Source organism: Ranitomeya imitator, chromosome 1, assembly GCF_032444005.1.
Source record: "Ranitomeya imitator isolate aRanImi1 chromosome 1, aRanImi1.pri, whole genome shotgun sequence".
Lineage (NCBI taxonomy): Eukaryota > Metazoa > Chordata > Amphibia > Anura > Dendrobatidae > Ranitomeya > Ranitomeya imitator.
The window spans coordinates 45,621,175-45,642,231 of NC_091282.1; the positions used below are offsets into that span (position 1 = coordinate 45,621,175).

The 21,057-nt window shown below is 37.3% G+C and overlaps 1 protein-coding gene across 3 annotated transcripts in view; it reads right to left on the bottom strand.

Moving 5' to 3' along the window:
* Positions 1–5,135: 5,135 nt before the first annotated feature.
* ONECUT2 (one cut homeobox 2) overlaps positions 5,136–21,057 on the bottom strand; it is a 78,534-nt gene continuing 62,612 nt past the window's right edge. Inside the window, exons 2-4 of one of the 3 annotated variants that reach the window (XM_069746032.1) lie at positions 16,678–16,767; positions 12,499–12,528; positions 5,136–7,787 (exon numbers count right to left, since the gene is read on the bottom strand). In XM_069746032.1, coding sequence (XP_069602133.1) covers positions 7,501–7,787; positions 12,499–12,528; positions 16,678–16,767 — 407 coding nt within the window. In that variant the 3' untranslated portion in view covers positions 5,136–7,500. The remainder of the gene's footprint in view (positions 7,788–12,498; positions 12,529–16,677; positions 16,768–21,057) is intronic. The other 2 variants (XM_069746033.1, XM_069746034.1) reach the window with 2 other exon arrangements.

The window sequence follows — 21,057 nt, forward strand, 5'->3', positions numbered from 1 at the left end:
AAAAAAAAAAAAAAATTTGGGGGGGAGAAATGGGGGTGCGTCTGATAGTCAGAAAGTAGTTTACCGGGAGGGCGGCGGCAGGTGTTGAGCGATTCTATGGGCCCTGGGTTGGGAGGAGGTGGTGTTCAGAGGTGTGACACCATGAGGCACTGATGTGAGACCCAGGATGTAGGAGGTGGTGTTTGGCAGTGAGAGGGCTCCGCTGACATTTTGTGAAAGCCCGGAGTCCCTGTACTTCCATGGTTTCAATGAAGCGGACTCCAGCAAAATGGCTGCCAGAGGCGCTGAAATCTCGTCTCCTGAGATGAAAATCTACGCATGCGCAGCCTCAAGCGGGCATTTTCCCAGAGTCCACCGCATTGAAACCATGGAAGGGCTTCGGACTTTCACAAAATGTAGGTTGAGACCCTGCACAGACAAACACCCCCTCCAACCAGACTCCTGTGAAACCACCCCACCACCATCGCTGACCCCCCCCCCTTCCTCCCCCGGTAAGCTGAATTTGGGATGCGTCTTATGATCCAGTGCATCTTATAGTCTGAAAAATTCAGTAATTTATTTAAAAGCGCCAATCATCTGCAGACACCTTTCCATGCCTAGCAGTGTGCCATGGCACCCCATTGAAAGGTAATGTATTTCCCCTTAAATACCTAAATTTAGTGTAAAGTCCTTGGCCTAAAATTGACTTTTAATACAGTAATATACACAAAGGGGGAAACAATACAATGAAGTGCTCAATTTGAAAAACATATTTAGTGGTGCTGGAAATGATAAATAATTGATGAAATTTGGGATTGGGAGTGCAATGATAATTAAGCTATGAAAATGAATGAATTTGGGATGACAATAAATATCAAAATTAATCTTTTAAAGTATATCTGTCCTATAGCTAAATTGTTATAAATACCGGCTTTGCCTAAAAAAAAATGGCTACCCTTAAAAAGACAGGATACAATTTAAAACGGTAGCTTTTGGCTAGAAATATTTATACAGCAAAGCAACACACACAGAACAAGCTGAAGGCGAATTCACACAAATGTTGAAAAAATTATTTGTAATTTTTATTTCAGTTTAAAAAAAAAAAACTAAATTAACCCACTGTAGGCTGCAGCGTATTGCTCAGCAATACAAGTTCCATTGGCTAGCCATGGAGCGGGTCAATACAGATTGTTTCTTCAGCAAAAATATGAAAAACTGTAAACGTTTGGGCTCTATTTCTGCAATTCTTCCCATTTTCCAATAAATAAGTTATTTTAAAAAATAAAATCAAAAACAAAAAAAAGCAAAAAAACCAACAAAAAACAACATACATCGTTTCATTATTAAGCGCAAATTCTTGACTATTACAAAAGCACAACCTAGAACGTATAAAGCTTTTTTTTTCTCGAAATCACATTTACTAAAAGAAACAGCGAACCATTTATTACATACGCTATAATAACATTACTCTAAACACTATTATCTATGAGGTATATCTGAGAAAATTCGGTAAGGAAATTGTGCGGTCTACCTGCGTTACATCGCTGCCTGTTTTCACATTAAAGCTTTGAAACCGTAAAAATATCAAGTAAAACAATCTATACACAGTGGTAGACATTGACAAGACTCAGGGGCTCCGGGGTTAGAGGAACTTTGGTATTACTGTATTTGTTTTTGGTTTGTTTTTGCTTCTTTTTTTTAATGTTTTTTGGCTTTTTTATGGTTTCCTTTGCAGGGAAATGAATTAATTCCATGTAAAAAAAATTCTGGTGACGTTAGAAAAATAGTGAATAGGGGTTGAAGAACTTATTTATTTGGTTCCAGCTAGTCACTTATACCTACTAACTAAACTAGTAACCTGGGGGTAAAACATTTGCATGAAAAATAAAATGATTCCCATGCACCAAGCTCTGACCTTCAAATAATTTTAGGCCACAAATGGAAATGCCATTTTTTTATTTGCACTTTTTTAAAAAAATATACCAGACTTTCTAAAATTGTATTGGGTGGGGGAAGAGGGGCAGTGGTGAATATTTAGGTAAAAAGCGTAAATCAGGCAATAGATGTTGATAGTGATGTGATTCTGGGGAATTATTTCCATTTAAGTTTTGATACTTGTGAATTTTTTATTAATGAAATATTAAAAAATTTAATTTTGGTTTGTAATGTTCATTCTATGGGGAACTGTATGCAAATTAAAATTGGTAATATGGAAAATATTAATAATTGGAACATTATATCAATAAACAGTAATAATAATAACAATAACATATTATTAAAGTATTATTATGGCAATTGTAACATTAAATCAATTAATAGTGGTAATAATAATATAATGACATAGATAAATTATTATTATTGCTATTATTATTAACATTGTTGATAATATTTTAATAGGATACATATTTGTATTACTATAATTAATATTAGTAATAAAATAGTATAATTGTTGAAATATAATTAATAATGATGACTAATATTAAACCATAATCATTATTATAGCATTCTGATTATTTTTATTAATAATAATGCTGTTAATAATATTTGAATATAATTAATACATTATCGTCAAAATTATTTATTATTATTTTTAATAATAAACGTAATTAGTAATATTAAATTATTGTTATTGTTAACATTGTATTACAATAATTGTAACATTAATCAACTAATTTATTAACAATAAGATATTACTGTAAAATATTATTATTTTATTAGTAGTAGTAATAATAATATATTACGGTAAAATATTATTATTTTATTAGTAGTAGTAATAATAATATATTACGGTAAAATATTATTATTTTATCATTATTATTAGACGTAATAATAACAGTATTATAGTATTCATAATATTCAAATAGAATTACAGCTGATAAAATAATATCAATACTATTTTTATTATTTCTATAATAATGATAATAATAATAATAAATAATAATATTGATAACTATTATTATTTTAACAACCATAATTATATTTAAATGTTATTAATAATATTTTGTATTATTATAATTTTACAATAATACTTATTAATACTATTAATTGATTAATGTTACAGTAGTAATAATAATAAATAATAATGATAACAATAATGATAAAATAATAATGATACCAATAGTCATATTATTATTATTATTATTAATAATAATTTATGTTATTAATATTTGGATATTTAATGGACAGTGGAAGAAATATTGACTCTTGTGTTTTTCATGTTTTTTTTTATTTTCAGTATTTAAAATTATTGCAAAAATCTGTTGCAGTGGGTATAAAAAAAAAAAATGAATCTGTTTGCTTAGTTAGGTATTTATGCATCTTGCTTTCACACAGAATTTTCTTTGGGGTATCCAAGCTACAGCTGTATATACGTAAAATAAAATGGAGGTCATCTGGTGGAAGAACGGCTAAGAGTAATCCGCCATTCCACACTCGCGTCTCACACCAAAGGAGAGAGGAATCTGGAAAACGGAGCAGATGCTGGCAGTAGACCGCACAAGTGAAACAAATCTTTGGTATCTTTGGTATCATCAACACGATTTAAGTTACAAAAGGAAAAAAGTCAGTGAGGTAGCCGATTTTGGGTTCTCACTAGGAATAGATTTTTTTTTCTTATAACACACATAGTTCATTCTTGGAAGCAGCTAGTTTACGGGTTTTTTCTCTCTCTCTCTCTCTCTTTTGTATTTTTTTTTTGGTTTGGAATGTTTTTTTTTTTGTATTTTTTGTTTCCCTCGAGCTTATAGAAGAAGCTGGAAAAATAGAGTTTTCTGAAAACGAAATCTTTGGTGAAGAAAAAGAGTAGTGTCGTTTTTTTTTTTTTATTGTTTTCCAAGTTTATAACTTTTCAAGCCGTGATCCAACGCTTGTCTACGAACAATCAATTGTTCTGGTCAAACGAAATAATTTAGTGCTTCGGTAGTATTTTAAATAAAAAAAAAAAGATAAACTATACAAGCGCACCTTCTCCGTGGAAGCGGAACAATAAATTAAATAAATAAACTTCCCCACCAAAAAATATTTTTTTTCCCCCATTTGCTAGCAAAATAGTAGAATAACTTAAAATTAATTACAGATCATAAAAAGACGACGTAAAATTAAATACCATTTTTTAGGAAAAACGTTTTTCGTTCTTTTTGTAACCTGCATTGTCCCTGTGTGTAACAGAATTTAAGTACTTTATAAAATGTGATATAATAAGGCTAAAAAAAAAAAGCATCTTTGATACATTTTTTTTTTCTTTACCATTTTCAATTAATTTAAGATGAAAATAATTAAATAAAAAAATTATTGCAGGAAAATATCAATACATTTTACAAAAAAAAAAAAAAAAAGAACAAATTATATTACTATATACCTTTTTGGAGTCATGGGGGAAAAGATTTAAAATATTGGGTAATTAGTTAAATTATAATAAATTAAATAATTATAATAAATAAACACAAGCCAATGTAACCAACAAATTGTTTTCAAAACCTAAACAATATTTTTTTTTCTGACAAGCAATTATTATTATTATTTTTTTTTACACTACATAGGGTCTTTCTGGATAACACAAGCAGGTTTGAGCATTTCTTTTGTTTCTTTCTGCTGTTTTAGTTATTGTCAGGTCTTTGGATTTAGCTATCGTTAACAGAGATTTAAATAAAGCTATTCAACCATATGAAATAAAACACATTCCTTTGTTCTTTCAAGGATAATTAAACAATACCCAAGATTTCTTGAAAGTTGAACTCATCTTGGCTGTGCCCATGATATTAACTGCCAGGATTTGCGTAAGATGTTGGGATACTAGACATGGATACTAGCTCATGGTTAAAGGAACACTCCAGGAAAAGAAAAAAAAACACAACCAAATACGTTGTGTTAAACTTGGGTGTAGGAACAGCGAGGGAGGAACAAGGCTTTTCTTTGGTGTTCTTTGTAGTTCTCAGTACTGCCCCGCCCCCTCGGAACCTGCCCAAGGTATAACATCAGCTACAGCGTTCCTTAAAGCATGAATCACATAACTGATGTCCACACTGTATTTAATGACATTGTGACATCTTATATTATTCCAAATTTAGCATTAATAATAATAATTATAACATTTCAAAAAAACCTTTCTCGGGTTACAAAAATGAAAATAATCTATTGAGATTAACATTTGAACAACTCAAATTTTTCATTGGACATTTATAATTAATGTAAATTAATTACTAAGAAAAAAAATAAACTGAAAATTGAAATGAAAAAAAATAAACACATTTTTTGGGAAAGAATTTTGATTGTAAAATTTTCCATCTGTCTCTAGAAGTAAATAAAATAAAATTGAACTGATTTTGGTGTATTTACCATAACCACCAATTATTTTTTTTTTCATCAAGTAACACTATTTTGTGAATGGAAGGCATTTTGGTTATGGAATTAGCAAATTTGGCACAGGTCAGCTATTTTGTGAGCTAGGCAATACTTAGCCCATCCCATGGTCAGATACTGGTGCCCATATGGGCTATAACATGGGATCAGTGATCGAGTAATCATTCCAGCCACAAAAATCGCTGCCATCAATGAGTTTCTACAACCGGCATGCTCTTACGAACAAGCTTCTACTTTACTATCCCAACATCTTAGGCTCCAAATCCTTGGTCATGAGTTATTCTAAGTGGAAATATACACTGTGTAATATGGAACAAAAACAGTTTCTTTGTTCAAGAAGACAAAAGTACCACTAACAAAGCTTACTGATGGCACTTGAAACCATTAAGCCATGCAAGAAGACAAATATGAACTGAAAACAAAAAGTTGTGAGAACTCATCTTTGGTATTGCAGCTGTTGAGGTTCATGTCGGTCAATTCCTTGTTCTTTGAAAAAACTGCATAGGCACAAAATAAAGACAATCTTCAACTTTAAGAGGACTAAGTTTTTGATGAAGCAGCGAGCACATACTGTAGATTTATTTATTTTTTTCGGCCGCAATTTTTTTCCTTCCAACCCTTTGTAAACCCCTATTTCAGAGACCTGCTTCCTAAGGTGTGTAAGATGTCTATCCAAACACAGTGTGTTGATACTTTTCCTGACGTGCTTCCTTTCTTTCGATGGAACAGTTTTTTTTTTGTTGTTTTTTTTTTGTTTCAGAAGAATTAGGTGCAGAAAAAAAGTTTCTTTGGTTTCGATTAAGTAGTACATAAAAAAACAGTCTCAAGTGTCTTTAAAGGAATATTATAGCCTTTGGCTTTAGCTTTGGAACACAGACTCGAGTTTTCAAGGACAGGGCCATCCACTGGTAAAAACGCTAACACAAAATATTGAAAAGTTGGATTTTGGTTTTGAAGAACGTCTATCAAACAGGAAAGGATGGGGGTCCACAGAGACATTGAATATTTTTGGTTTTTCTTTAGAGTAAACACAAAACGTAAACCGGAGGAGTGTAAGCTATCTGGTTTTCTGAAGTATTCGCAGTATATTTAGGCTGTAAAACTTTTTGTTTTACTTTTTCTTTGGTTAGTCATGGTTTTGGTTCTTTGGTGTGTGCGGTACCTTCTTTTCCAGATAGGATGAAAGTAAATGAAGGACATAAACGAAAGACGGTTTCGGTGGCACTGAGTCTTGTACTTTGACCTGACACTATCAGGTAAAACAAATGAAAAAGAAAAAAAATGATATTTGGGTTATCTATCCACATCTCCATTAAGTAGAGAGACAAAAAAATAACGAAATTATACGGATGGATTTATGGAAAATTAAAAAAATAATAATAATGATTAAAAAGAAGGAATATAATCTATCTGTGCAGTTAAGATGTCTCCTGAGTAACTATTGTATCCTAAAAAAAATACATGAATTGTGTAAAGGATTATATACTAAGGAAATTTTCTTGGATTTCTATAAATGAACCTCCTTTTGTGCTTAACACTGTACTTATACAATTGTACTTGTGTGGATTGAGTGAACTGGCTGAAAATAATACGGCTGTAAGATGGACCTTAACAAATAAAACCGTGAGATAAAACAAAAAAATAAAAAATAGGACATGAAAGTAAATTAAAAACATAAAAATAAGTCTTGGAATTTTTGACATTGTGCTCAATTATGGTCTTTGTGTAGGACTGATCGAAGAGATGTTTTTGTAGACCTCTTGTGCTATGGATAGAATTGGATGACAACCAGTATTGCGTTTTGCTGGCTCACATGTTAAACCCGATGTCATGGTCTGACTTGTTTTAATAATCTGAGTTTTACTTGGGATTTCCATTGAATGTCAAGATTTTGACTGTTTGGAAGATGTGAAGAATTAGTTTGCTGACCAGATGGACGCTCTTCCAACGGCAGATGACGGTTGCTAGTCACAACATGGGGATCCCATGTGAACTTTTTGATTTTTCCATTTGAGCCCAGAAGGATTTTTCACAAATACGCAGATTATCACCAGTGAATGGCCCCACTAATAACAACAAAAATATATTATATATATCCTCTTTTCTCTCTCTTTTTTTTTTTGGTAGAGTTGAGTTGTGCCCACTAAGAAGCCATTATCCCTCTCATGCTTTGGTACAAGTGCTGGAGTTTGATGAACTTCCCCCTGTACTTAAATCGTCCTGCCATTTTTCCAGGCTCCGCCTTCTGGCGTTCATGAAGAAGTTACTGACGGTAGTGAGTTCCAAGCCCAACTGCTGGGAAATAGTGATTTGCATTTCTTTGGACGGGCGCTTGTTTTCTTTAAAGATGGCAAAAAGTGTTCTTCTTTGGAGATCTGTGAAAACTAGGCGGGATTTCTTCTGTGAGTTGTTTCTGTCTTTGTTCGGTTCTTGTTCTTTGCGTTTACATGCTTTGAGAACAAGAAAAAAAAATGAAAGGATTAATCTTTCAGTAACCACTGGGTTGACTAATAACTAAAGCTCTTTTATAACCACAGATACATAATTTTGGGAACTAAGAATAATAGGATTTTTTTTACAAATCTCTATTTTCCTGGAAGGATATACTATATATAGAATGATGGTCAAAAAGCTCCAGGAAGACTTACAGTTCCTTCCTATTCAGAATAATTTTGGACTACTATAAAAGAATGGAAAAATATAGCCAGTTCTAAATGAAGAGATATAGGAGACCAAGCAAATAAATAAAAAAAATGTAAAAAAATTAGCAAAAACACCCAGTCTCAAATAAGCTAAAAACAATACAAAACTACTATTTCAGAAATAATACAAATACCGTATTTTCTGGTGTATAAGACGACTGGGTGTATAAGACGACCCCCAACTTTTCCATATAAAATATGGAGTTTGGGATATACTCGCCGTATAAGACGGGGGTCATCTTATACGCCCAGTCATCTTATACGGCGTGTGCGGTGCGGATGGTTCCCAGGGTCTGGAGGAGAGGAGACTCTCCTTCAGGCCCTGGGATTCATATTCATGTAAAAAAAGGAATAAAAAAAAAAAAGGGATATACTTACCCCCCGACGGCACACGGCTCTCAGCGGTGCAAGCGGCGGCCTCCGTTCCTAAGGATGCATTGAACGAAGGACCTTTGATGATGTCGCGGCCGCGTGACCATGACGTCATCGAAGGTCCTTTGCTCAATGCATCCTTAGGAACGGAGGCCGCCGCTTGCACCGCTGAGAGCCGCGGGCAGTCGAAGGGTAAGTATATCCCACATTTTTTATTTTTATTCTTTTTTTTACATGAATATGGATCCCAGGGCCTGAAGGAGAGTCTCCTCTCCTCCAGATCCTGGGAACCATACAGGACCGCTCCCTGCACATGCTGTACCCGGCGTATAACACGACCCCCGACTTTTGAGATGATTTTCAGGGGTTAAAAAGTCATCTTATAGGTCGGAAAATACGGTAGTTTGTTAAAGGGTATAGAATAACTTTTAGATTGCTTGGGGCTCGACAATGGGACCCCACAGATCCCGAGAATGGGGCTGGTCTCAGCACTCCTAATAAAAATTGATGGAGCCGAGATGTGTATGCTAGACCTATTGAGAGCCCAGTTCTCATGGATCAGTAGGGGTTCCATTGATCAGACCCCCAGCGATCAGGTAGTTTTGTCCTATCCAATAGATAGGAGGTAATTTCTAATCTTGGTAAATATAGAAATATTTGACTGCTTCCCTCTTGGACAAAAATATCCATCTTTTCACATATAATGCTAGTTATTGGTTATGAAACAATAAAACTTAATTTATTGGTAACTTTAAATTATTTTACTTTTTTGATCAAGGGAATTTTTTGTAGTTTTTTGTGACTTAATTTTTTTTATTTTTAAATCAATGGAATCTAATGGCAAATGATGAAATCAGTGATTGCATGGTCTACAAACAACATTCTACATATATTTTTCTTAGGTTACTCTAAGCTACCAGTCGTACACTGGACACAGAACAAGTGCGCACACCACACCACATCACATTATGAAAATAATGAACTTTAGCAGAAGAGTAAGTAAATAGCTCCTAACAGCTAGCTCATACAAGATGATCATGAGCTGTAGATTAAACTACTAGGACTCCAGGACCAAAACCTCATACCTCTAGTTCGCCAGAGGCAATCATTTTGGCCAATTCACCACTGGTTTCATTCATTTAACCCAAGATGGACTCAGACAAGAGTGATCAATGATCGTGGAGGTTTTGGTTATACATGTTTAGGGCACTTTTGATGCCAAATTATGCTAGGTCTTATATACATAGACTAGCAGGGTTACAAATTACAAACAAACCTTTAGTCATGTGTTACGCTCTTCCATTGCTCTCTATTCTTACACAGTGGATAAAAATGAGAAAATCGTTTTGAAAATTTGACATCACAGACTAGATTGACAGATATTGGATATTTTCCATCAACGATTCATCCACTGCTGATCATTCACAGAAAAAAATCCAACATGCCCAACCAGCATTTTGAGTGATTACGAACGTTCATAGGTCAATCGTCAGTCAAAACAAATGATCTTGTTTCAACGATCCAGCCGATGATCCTCCATTATGATCAAAATAGTACTTTTCGTTTTAGATTTATCTAATACGCACCATGGTGCCAGTGCTGGTCATTGGCAGAAAAACTCCACCATGCCCAACCAGTGCTTTGAGCGATTACGAAAGATCAATGGTCAATCATCAGTTGAAATAAATGATTGTCTGTTTCACCAAATTGGCCGATGATCTTCCATCATGGTCAAAATAAACCCATTTCATTCTAGATTAATGTAGTGAGCATGATGATTCCAGATCTGATCATTTGCCGGAAAAATCCAACACGCGCAACCGGCATTTTGAGTGATTATGAACATTCAACGGTCAATCGTGGGTCGAAATAAATAATCTTCTGTATTGCCGAATTAGCAGATGATCTTCCATTATGTTCGAAATAGGCCATTTCATTTGATATTTATCTAATGTGTAGAAGCTCCCTTAGTAATAAGTGTAGGCAGAGGGAGTGAAATAACACATGACTGCATGATCAGACTACAAAGGGTTTATTTGTAGTCTGTAACCATGGAGATACATACAGTTAATCAGCATTACATCTTTATACACAAAATTATAGATTTTTTTTGCTTTATTTTTGAAATTTTACATTCTTTAGAGCAATAAAAAGTTTTTAGAGAGGTGAAAAAAATCTTTCTCACTGACATATTTTCAATACAGCGCACATAGACATAAGCATCCTGACGTGGAATCCTGCTTTTAGTGCTTTGCTGAACTCCACCAGTTTATTTTTATCAGGCATTTCGGTAATTCAGCTGGAATATGGGGAAGGAAGGGCTTTCAGACTCTTAGAAATGCTCTTTATGGCTGTTAGTGGATCTCTCGCAAGACGTATACGTTATATAAAGCAGACATATATATAGACCAAAGAGATCCAGTGACTAATGGACTCTTTTATGTCCTTAAAAGCAGAACTTTGTAGTAAAATGAGAATCTCTAACTGCCGACACTTGCTAAGGACAACAACAGAGCCACGATAAAGGACAGTAACTGCGGAAAGGTAAAAGGAGAAAAAAAAATACACGGAAATAAAATTGTCCCCAAGTTCTCCTCTTCAATGTATTAGTCGCCTATATTGGTAGCTGGGTGACAGCCACTATAGGTGACGGCCATTATAGGGACCTCATAGGGTCGGTGTGGTGCGCAGACGACCATTTTTGCATCATTGGAAGACGATGTGTACATTTTTGTGATTTTGCCATGGTTTTACCACAATTTTGGTGCAGACCATGTGATACCAGCTGATGTGAATATATCCAATGACTTAACCTCATCTTGTAGGTTTCCCACCCCCAACCAGGAACCCTTGCCGCAATGTATGACATAGTTGCCGGGATTTTGGAAATAATCAAAAGTCATTGCAAACTCCATTCAAAAGAGTATGTTCCCATCCAGATTGTGACATTCTGGCGCTCCCTTAACGTCTGTATTTTAGTAATCGAGATTTTGGTAAGTATGTGTGTGATTGGTATAAAATAAGTACCGTAGATTATTATTATTAAATTAAGTAGAACATATTAACAATTCTTAAAATAACCACATGATCATCCAGAACTATCTTTGTCGCCCATAGCAACCAATTAGAGAGCAGGTTTCATCTAGTAATCTGCTCTTGAAAAATGAAAGCGATACTGCGATTGGTTGCTATCGGCAACAAAGATGGTCTATACGGAATCTTTCATGTGGCTCACTCAGTGCCAGTTTTTATTTTCCATAGCAACCACTCACATTGTTGCTTTCATTTTTCAAAAGCAGAGTGGGGCATGAAAGCTGCGCTCTGATTGGTTGCTATAGCCAACAAATACAATTTCTACTATAACCTCCCTATGGGGAACTCAGTGCTACTGTTTAATGTCCATAGAAACAAATAACAGCTTGATGGTCTATACTGAATCTTCCCTGTGGCGCACTCAGTGACAGTCTTTATTGTCCATTGCAACCAATCACATCGTTGCTTTCATTTTTCAAGAGCAGAGTGGGAAATGAAAGCTGCGCTCTGATTGGTTGCTATAGGCAACAAAGACAGTTTCTACTTTATCCTCCCTATGGGGCACTCACTGCTACTCTTTAATGTCCATAGAAACAAATAACAGAGTGATGGTTGCTATGGACCGCAAAAGATGTTTTTATTTTATAAACCTGCCCGTAATGCACTGAAAGTCTAGTTGATGGGGTGAGATTTATGAAAATTGTCTTAAAAAAATTAAATAAACCTCTTTGTTTCCCATAGCAATCAACAACAGGGCAGCTTTTATTTTTTGGGAGCAGAATATGAAAGCTAGGCTGTGATTGGTTACTATGGCTCACATGACTACAAAAAATAGCCCCTTCGGTCACCAGCATGGGGCACAGGTTGTCCACTAGCCCAGGTCTACCAGGAGGCATGACACCCGCTCATTGGCAAACAGCGTAACGACATGCTAGCTTATTTTGGAGAGATTTGGCCCAATAACGCCACGACAAGTGCCAGCCATCATGCCCCATCCAAAAAAAGACATATATACCAAATACAAAAGCCTGGTAGTAGAAAAACGAGCACTTACAGGATTTCATGAAACTGGAGAATTCTGGAGCTGCGTAGTAACATCAAGTATAAATATGGAAAGAAAAAAAAATAGAATTAAAATGTGTAGTAATGTGAATATATTACATTTTAAAGTACATGATAAATTATGATGGGTGGAAATCTGTCAATTTGGGCAATGTGAGTTAAATAAAAAAAAATCAAACAGAAGGAGTAATCCCAATATAGTAAGTAATCCCCTACCCATAGAATAAAGGATAAGTTACTGATTGCAGGGTGGTCCGACCTCTGGGACCCAAGAATGGGCTCTGAAACCGAGGAACCAGATCGGCAAAGGTGTCAACCTCTGCAGAGCCGCGTGCTGAATCAAGCCTCCTTCACATGTCCGTGTTTACAGGACGTGCGGCATCCGTTTTTTTCACGGACACCACACGTACCCACTATAACCTACGGTGCTCTGTAATGTCAGAGATTCCACACGAACTGTGTGTCTGTACAATCCACATGGAGACATGTCTGTTTTTTACCGGCAGCACGGATGACAATGAGCAATACAAGGCTATCGGTCCGCGAAAAACACATACAGCACATGGACGGCATCTGTGTATCATCTGTGTATCATCCGTGTATCATCCGTGTACTGTCCGTGTTTAATGTTGCAAAGTATAGAAGTTTTGTAATTCAATTTTATCTTTATCCATACTGGAAAAATACAGATGGTACACTGATGGTAAAAACGGACACACTGATGGCACACTGATGGTAAAAACGGACACACTGATGTTAAAAACGGACACACTGATGGCACACTGATGGTAAAAACGGACACACTGATGTTAAAAACGGACACACTGATGGCACACTGATGGTAAAAATGGACACACTGATGGCACACTCATGGTAAAAATGGACACACCGATAGCACACTGATAGAAAAAACGGACACAGGGATGGCACACTGACAGTAAGGCCAGTTTCACACGTCAGTGTCCCTGGTATGTGTGGTGACAGTTTTCTCACGTACTGGAGACACTGACATAAGTAGAGCCGCAAGAAGTGCCACACACGTGCACATGGAGAACAGTGCACACTGTCCTCCGTGTGCACGGACGGCCGCCGGGGAAGAAGCGATACTGTAACCCGCTGTTCCCCGGCAGCTGGTGCTGAACGCAGCCTTCATCCATTGTCCCTGCTCTGCAGGCTAGCACGGGAGAATGAATGAATGAAAAACCTGACGTGGGGTCCCCCCTATGTTTTTAAACCAACCCGCCAAAACTCTCAGGTGCGGGCTGCTATTCTCAGACTGGTAAGGGGCCATGGAGGTTACAGGAGTTCATGCTGGCAGCGAGCACAGACTCAGTGACGTCACCGCTAGTTACTGAGCTTGTACACGCAGTGTCTCATTCATTCCCCAGCAGTTTACAGCCGGTGGTGGTCGCATTAGCACCGCTCCTCGTTGTAAACTGTACATTCCCTAGATATGGATTACACCGGGGGACTGTTGTTGTTTTTTTTATTTTTTACAGGAGATGGAGGGCTTCGCTTGGATTGGCAGACTAATAAAGATGGGAAACTTTCTGGTGCATGATTTCATTAAAAGACTTTATTCTTACTGTGTGGTGTTTTATTAACCCTTTAACAACTATAGGATTAGTAATGGAGAGGTGTCTTATTGACACCTCTCTATTACTAAGCCGGCTTAATGTCACCTTACAATGGGAAGGTGACATTAACCCCTCATTACCACACTTACCACTACAGGGCAAGTGGGAAGCAGGCAAAGCTCCAGAAATTGGCGCATTTAGTATATGTGCCTTTTCTGGGCAGCTGCGGGCTGCTGTTTTTAGGCTGGGGGGGCCAATATCCATGGCCCCTTCCCAGCCTGAGAATAGCAGCCCACACCTTGAGTTTTGCCGGGTTGGTTTAAAAACATAGGGGGGACCCCAAATCGGGTTTTTCCTTTCATTCGTTCTCCCCTGCTTACGCTGCTCACCGGCAGAGCAGGGATGAATGGATGAAAGCCGCGTTCAGCACCACACACATGGGAACAGCGCTTACAGTAGCGCTACTTCTCCGGCGGTCATCCATGCACACAGAGGACAGTGTGCACTGTTCTCCGTGTGCACGTGTGTGGCACGTTTTGCGGCCCGTGTGTCCGGGTGAAAACGGACATGAATGGGTCCATGTGTGTCAGTGTCTCCGGTACGTGAGAAAACTGTCACCACATCTAGGCTGCTCCACCGCTGCAGAGCCAGGTCCTGAATGAAGCAGAGGTTTGCATGCTTGACTTCTGCAGGGCCATGTCCTTAATAAAGCAGTGGTGCACATACTCGACTTCTGCAGAGCCATGTGCTGCATGAAATGCACATGCTCGACCCATGCGACATGAAGTGCACGTTTGACCTATTCAGGACCACAACTTGAAGGAATCAAAGTTGTGCATGCTCAACCTCTGTGGAGACCCATCTTGAATGGAGCAGTCGAGTGCGTCCTGAATGAAGCAGTCATGTGCATGTTCTACCTCCGATTCCTTTATTGTTTATGGGACTGCGGGAGAAATCCAAGTATAGCACCCCAGTATTTCCCGAAGCACCCTAGACAATGAAGGGAGCAGAGATCGAGCGTGTGCACCACCCTACCATTCAAGACAGGAGGCGGCTCTGCAGAGACGTGTACTGGCTTCCAGAATTCCATTTGGGAGGGAAAAAAAACATTGATCACTAAGTTCTCCCTTATCTTATGCATGTGGGATAACTTACTATATTGGGAATAGCCCTTTAAAGGTTAACTGGTACTTTTTTTTTAAGGAAAATTAAGGACTACACCCACTTGGGTAACAGGACTAGATTTACAAACAGGTAAGAGGGGGCAATATCCCAGGAACGGAAAGGTGCAGGAACAAACGAAAAACAAGGTAGAATGGCGCCATTTTACACCAGGTAAAAGACTTGCATGGGGGATCACTTACTATATTGGGAATAGCCCTTTAAAGGTTATCTGGTACTTTTTATTACACATATCTGGAGGGGCAACAGATATACACATCCATAATATAATATGTATAAATATGTCGTATATTATATATTGCATAACTCCAGACATTTGAAACCCAAATTGTGAATTAAGTTCTATCCAGAATCCCCTTTCCCCACCTCCAACCTCCAAAAAAAACCTACAAATGCCATTTTAAGCCCCGGCCTTTTAGCGTTACGGTTCTTGGAACGATTCCCCAATTTGGGTATTGGGTCCTCCGCCTGAGACCTCACTGCATGGTGTTTTTCTAAGCTAAAAAATGACTCAGTTTAGAGAAAAACCAAGTGATTATGGGGTCAAATACTTTCTGGATTTCTCATTGAGGTTGACTTATTTTCATAGCAAATAATTTGGGATTAACATTAAGGAAAATAACGGTCCCCGATCAAGGCGTCTGGCCAATATTAGGGACGTGTCCCTGGCTGGATAGATCATCTCCTTTGAAGGATGGAGCTCGTTCCTTAGATTGATTTATGGTCATAAAATGATGGTTAAATGACTGAAAGTGGGTGGTGGAGAATTGTTGCACCGTGTTTGCTAACAGACATATACCCGGTATATGGAAAGTCGTTAATAATTGCACGTAGCTTCCAGGAAGAGCCGGACGGTGACCGCCCATTACTAGTAATAAATCACTATACGCTCCATTGTGGTGCAAATGCTCTCAGGGTTGTAGGGGGTCTTATTATTATATCTCTAAAAGATTGTGAAAGCGTAATCCTTTAACGGCTAAATGTAAAGTGACCACATCGGCAGTCTAACATATGGGCACGTGGTATCATAAAACAATGGCCTTGAGGTCACCCATCTTTTTAGTAACAGAATTTCTCATCATTGATTTTGTCACTTTTAGAGATAAAATATTCATCAAAATCAATAATTAGAATAATATTACGGTACACTAGTTCATAGGTCATATAACAAAAACGTAAAGAACTAGATTATTACGTTCAGAACCTTCACTGAAAATTCCCAAATTTTCCAAAAGCTCCAAATTTTTTTCATTTTCTTCTCACGTCAGGTTGTTACAAAAAACAGATCAATATCGAAATCTTGACTCTTACTATAGAGGAGTTATATGGGATTATAAAAATTGCAGATCGGCCATGTGAACTTAAAGAAAACATGTCTCTTGCCATAAATATGTAATTTATTTTTTTTTTACCTGGTGTTAAAGCCGCTGTTCTCTTGAATCCGCTGCTGCTTTTAGTTTGCTCCTGCTCCTCTCCGTTCCTGAGATATGGACCCCTTTTCCCTGCAAGTAAATTTAATCTTTTAAGACAACTGGGTATGGTCCTCACAAAGACTTTAATAGAAAGTTAAGGACTACGCCCACTTGGCTAACAGGACTAGATTTACAAACGGCTAAGAGGGGACCATATCACAGGAAAGGAAAGGAGCAGGAACAAAAGAAAAACAAGGTAGAAAAATAAATAAAAAAATGACAACTCCTTAACAACCTATGATGAACATTGTGGTGATCGATCGCGAATAAAAGGAAGAAGCTTCATATCAGGCAGATACAGGCTGTGTTACACAGCCGGCGTCTGGCGGTAACTTCTGCAATCAGAGCTCGCCGATGCATAAAATCGCGGGGAACTGATGGGTTACTGTGGCAGCTGGGGACCATGAATAGCAGAACAGCCATTTTTCTACATACTGCAATACTATTCAAACGATTGCAAATTCAAGTCCCCTAAGGGGACTAAAAAATACAGTAAGAAAATGACTTTTAAAAAATATCTAAAAAAAAAGAGAAAAATTTGACTCCCCATTTCCCCACTGAAATGAAAGAGAATTAAAAAATAAACATATTTGGTATGATCACGTGCAAAAAAATCCAATATGGCAAAATCTAAAACATTTAAACCATATGTTTCAGAAAATGGCCAAAAAACTGCAAAACTGCTGTTTTTCGGATGCTGCACTTTAGGGAAAAAAACAAGTGATATAGAGATCAAAATGTCATATTGTATGTCCTCCGATGTGGTATCAATAAAAAAGATGGCTCGGGACGCAAAAAATAAGCACCGTGGAAGGAAAAATATAAGTGTTATCGGCCTTAGAAAATGGCAACACAAATAAAATTTTGTTATAAAAATTTCTGAATATTTTTTTTACCAATAAAGTAATAAAAAAATGGAAACGTGTCGTATCACCTGGAAAATCATGTATCCAGGTCATTTTTACCACTAAATGGTGCAAAAACAAAACCCATAAAACAACGGCATAATTGTGTTTTGTTTTTTGGTTTGTTTGTAATTTCGGGGCACTTGGATTTTTTTTTCCCATTTTTCCTGTGTTTTGCGTGATAAAATGTATGGCGTCTTTCAAATCTATAACTCAGCCCACAAAAAAGCAAGCCATCATACGGCCATGTCAACAGTGAAATAAAAAACGTTATGGATCGTAGAACAAGGGAAGGAATAATCGAAAGCATAAAAAAAAAAAAAAACCTCCAGTTTCCTTTAAGGAATCTTTCACTGGGTTTTTGCTACCACTTCTCAGAGAAGTCTGATGTAGGGGCAGGGACACTCATTCCAGCGACGTGTCACTTGCTAGGCTGCTTGCTGCAGTTTTGATAAAATCAGTTTTCTCTGCTGCAGATGTAGTAGTGCTCTAAATGTTGAGCTCTGTATAACCCCGCCCACACCACTGATTGGCTGCTTCCTGTGTACACTGTGGATAGGCAAAAAGCTGCCAATCAGTGGTGGGGGTGTGGATGGACAACCTCTAGTGATAATCTCCTGCTGATGAAACAGTGATTTTATCAAAACTACAGCAAGCAACCCAATAAGTGACACAATGTTGGAATCAGGGTCTCTGTCTCTACATTATTCTGCTCTCACATAAGGTGGCAAAAACTTGGTAACAGATTCCCTTTAAGGGGATGAATACTACAGTACCAGACGCCGCCCATGGCCAACATTTCATAGGCTCATCAGTCAGGATTTTTTAGACCGCTGAACACAAAACTGCCTAGTTATGCTCTGATATATCCTATGTATAACTACGCAATAATATTCCCTAACTAGTGGCCCTCAATACCTATTCACGTGATTCTGTGGCAGCTATGCCAAGATGGGAGCCATATCACCGACAGTTTATTGGTCACAATTGTGCCACGGTAGCCCCATTCTAAAGATACATAAGGTCCTCTTTTCTGAGTAACCACCTCCCTCTTTTGCTGTGCTATATGTAAAACAAAGTAAAGAAAGGAGGGGCTTAATCTACTTAAGCCCTCCCCCGAGGAGCAAGAGAACATTATTATATCTTCAAAATAGGGTAATCATGATAAAAAGTATAGCTGGGGTTCTATTACTGAGAGTAAAGCTTGGAATATTTCTATTTTTTTTTTCATATTCAGTGTGACTAAAAGTGGATGCTTATATTTCATTATAGCTTTCGAGCTAATAAAAGTTGTGGATTTCTTTAGTATATTAAATACATGTTATTCGCCAGCGTAGCATTGGTGATAATAGCTAAACTTATTGAATTACTATAGTGGGGAATATTTATCAAAACTGTATAGTTCTTAGACAATATAAACAACTCGACGGTATTAAAATGTGCCAGATGTCACAATTCCAACACTCACACTGTCCTAAGGATGCTGAGAGTGACAGCACAGCTACGTTATAGGATCACGGGTGTCCTAGACTGTCAGTGTTGTGGCAGCCCAGCTGCCCAATCAAACACAGGGGTGTGCTGGGCTGTCAGTATTGTGAGTGACAGCTCAGCTGTCCAATCTGGCCGGGCCTGTGGGGTTTCCTCTAGGTGATTACCTGGCTATTTAGCTGGCTGGCAGTCATTGCCAGTCGTAGCCTTGCCTGTTTTTTTCTGTGCTCAGTGTTCTGATATTCTGATCTTAGTTGTCAGACCTTGGATTTACCTTTTTAATGCTCAGTTGTATTACCCCTTTTGCCTTTGACGTACTCTGACCTTAGTTGCCTGACCTCGGACTGTGCCTAAGACTATTTGTATGTCTTTGACGTACTCTACTGGCATTTCACCTCGGACTCTTTGACTTCCTCGTCTCATGGCTTGTCCGTCAGAAGCAACTCATTGCCACACCAGATTTATCTGTAATGTTAAGACTGTCTAGTCTAAGTTTACACCCCCTGTTAGTTGACATACTTTGTACTAGACATGTGCGGCACAATTTTGGCGCATTGTGTCACACGTTAAGCCGTAGCCCTCTTTAGTGAGCGGCTCAGGAGCCCCCACAGCATATACTATAGCATATTTGATGTCACTATACTACGCTTCAGTATATTTCCTTATGCCATACTATTAAGGAGTAAAAAAATAAGCAAAATGGAAGGAAAAATAAAACGGTTATCGGTCTCGAAAAATTGCAACACAAACAAAATTTTGGTTTTAAAAGTTTAAGAATATATTTTCACCAATAAAGTAATGCAAAAAAAATTGAAAATGTTTGGTATGGGCTGTCCTGGAAAATCATCCTATCATCCTGCATTATTTTACACTTTGCTATAGTATATGATGCTGTGCAATACTGTACTACAGTATGTTACATTGCGCTATACTACAATATTCTGTTCAAAAGTTATCACATCATTATCAAATCTTCAAATTTTATTCATGTAAAGTATAAACAATAGACCACCATGGCGGAGATTACAACTAGACTATCTCTCCGACGCGTTTCTGGCATTATGGCCCCAAGTCATATGAACTAACGCATGGCGAGGCTTTTCTTCCTTTTTTATGCTGATATATTATTCTGTTTTCCTGTATTATTTTACATAATACTAAAGTATATTGTGCTTTGTTAAATCTTGTTCACACGTTTTGATTTTTCGTGCATTTTTATAGCGGAAGAAACGCAGCGTTTTACGGTATCAGAAGAGTGAATGTGAGTTCTGAAATCTTATGCACACGCTGCTTATTTTCTTCAATGTTTTTACAGCGTTTTTCACCCATTCAAAGGATGCATACAAAAACATGGCAAAAAGGCACGAATTTTATGCAGCGTTTTTCCTACCAATATTATGGTTTTTGCAGCAAAAAAAAAATCTGCAGCAAATGCTAAATGTGTGAACGTAGCCTTATACTATATTACCTTACATTGCACTGTACAATATACTACTGTATATTACATTCCACCTAGATTTACCTATCTACAAATCTAAAAAATGGGGACAGAACTCCATTTCTTGGATTTGTATACAAGAAGTTTTTTTGTGACCACCTTGGGGGATTCGCAACCATTTTTGCATGAAAAGCGCTGCATCTATCTATATATACTGTATTACATATCTATCTAATATAAATATATTCTTCTATCCATTCGTCAATCATTTATGCATATATTGACCTATCTCATATCTATATATAAAAAAATGGGGGCACAACTATATATTTTGGATATGTATACAAGAGGTTTTGGTGATCAACCACGGGGGATTTGCTGTAATGCTTCAAACTGGCCCTGGAACTGGGACCCTAACTATCCCTGTCCCGGGGGTACTCTTAAAGGCAGTGAGGCCTGAGTCTCCGAGCTAATTATGCTCCCGTTAAA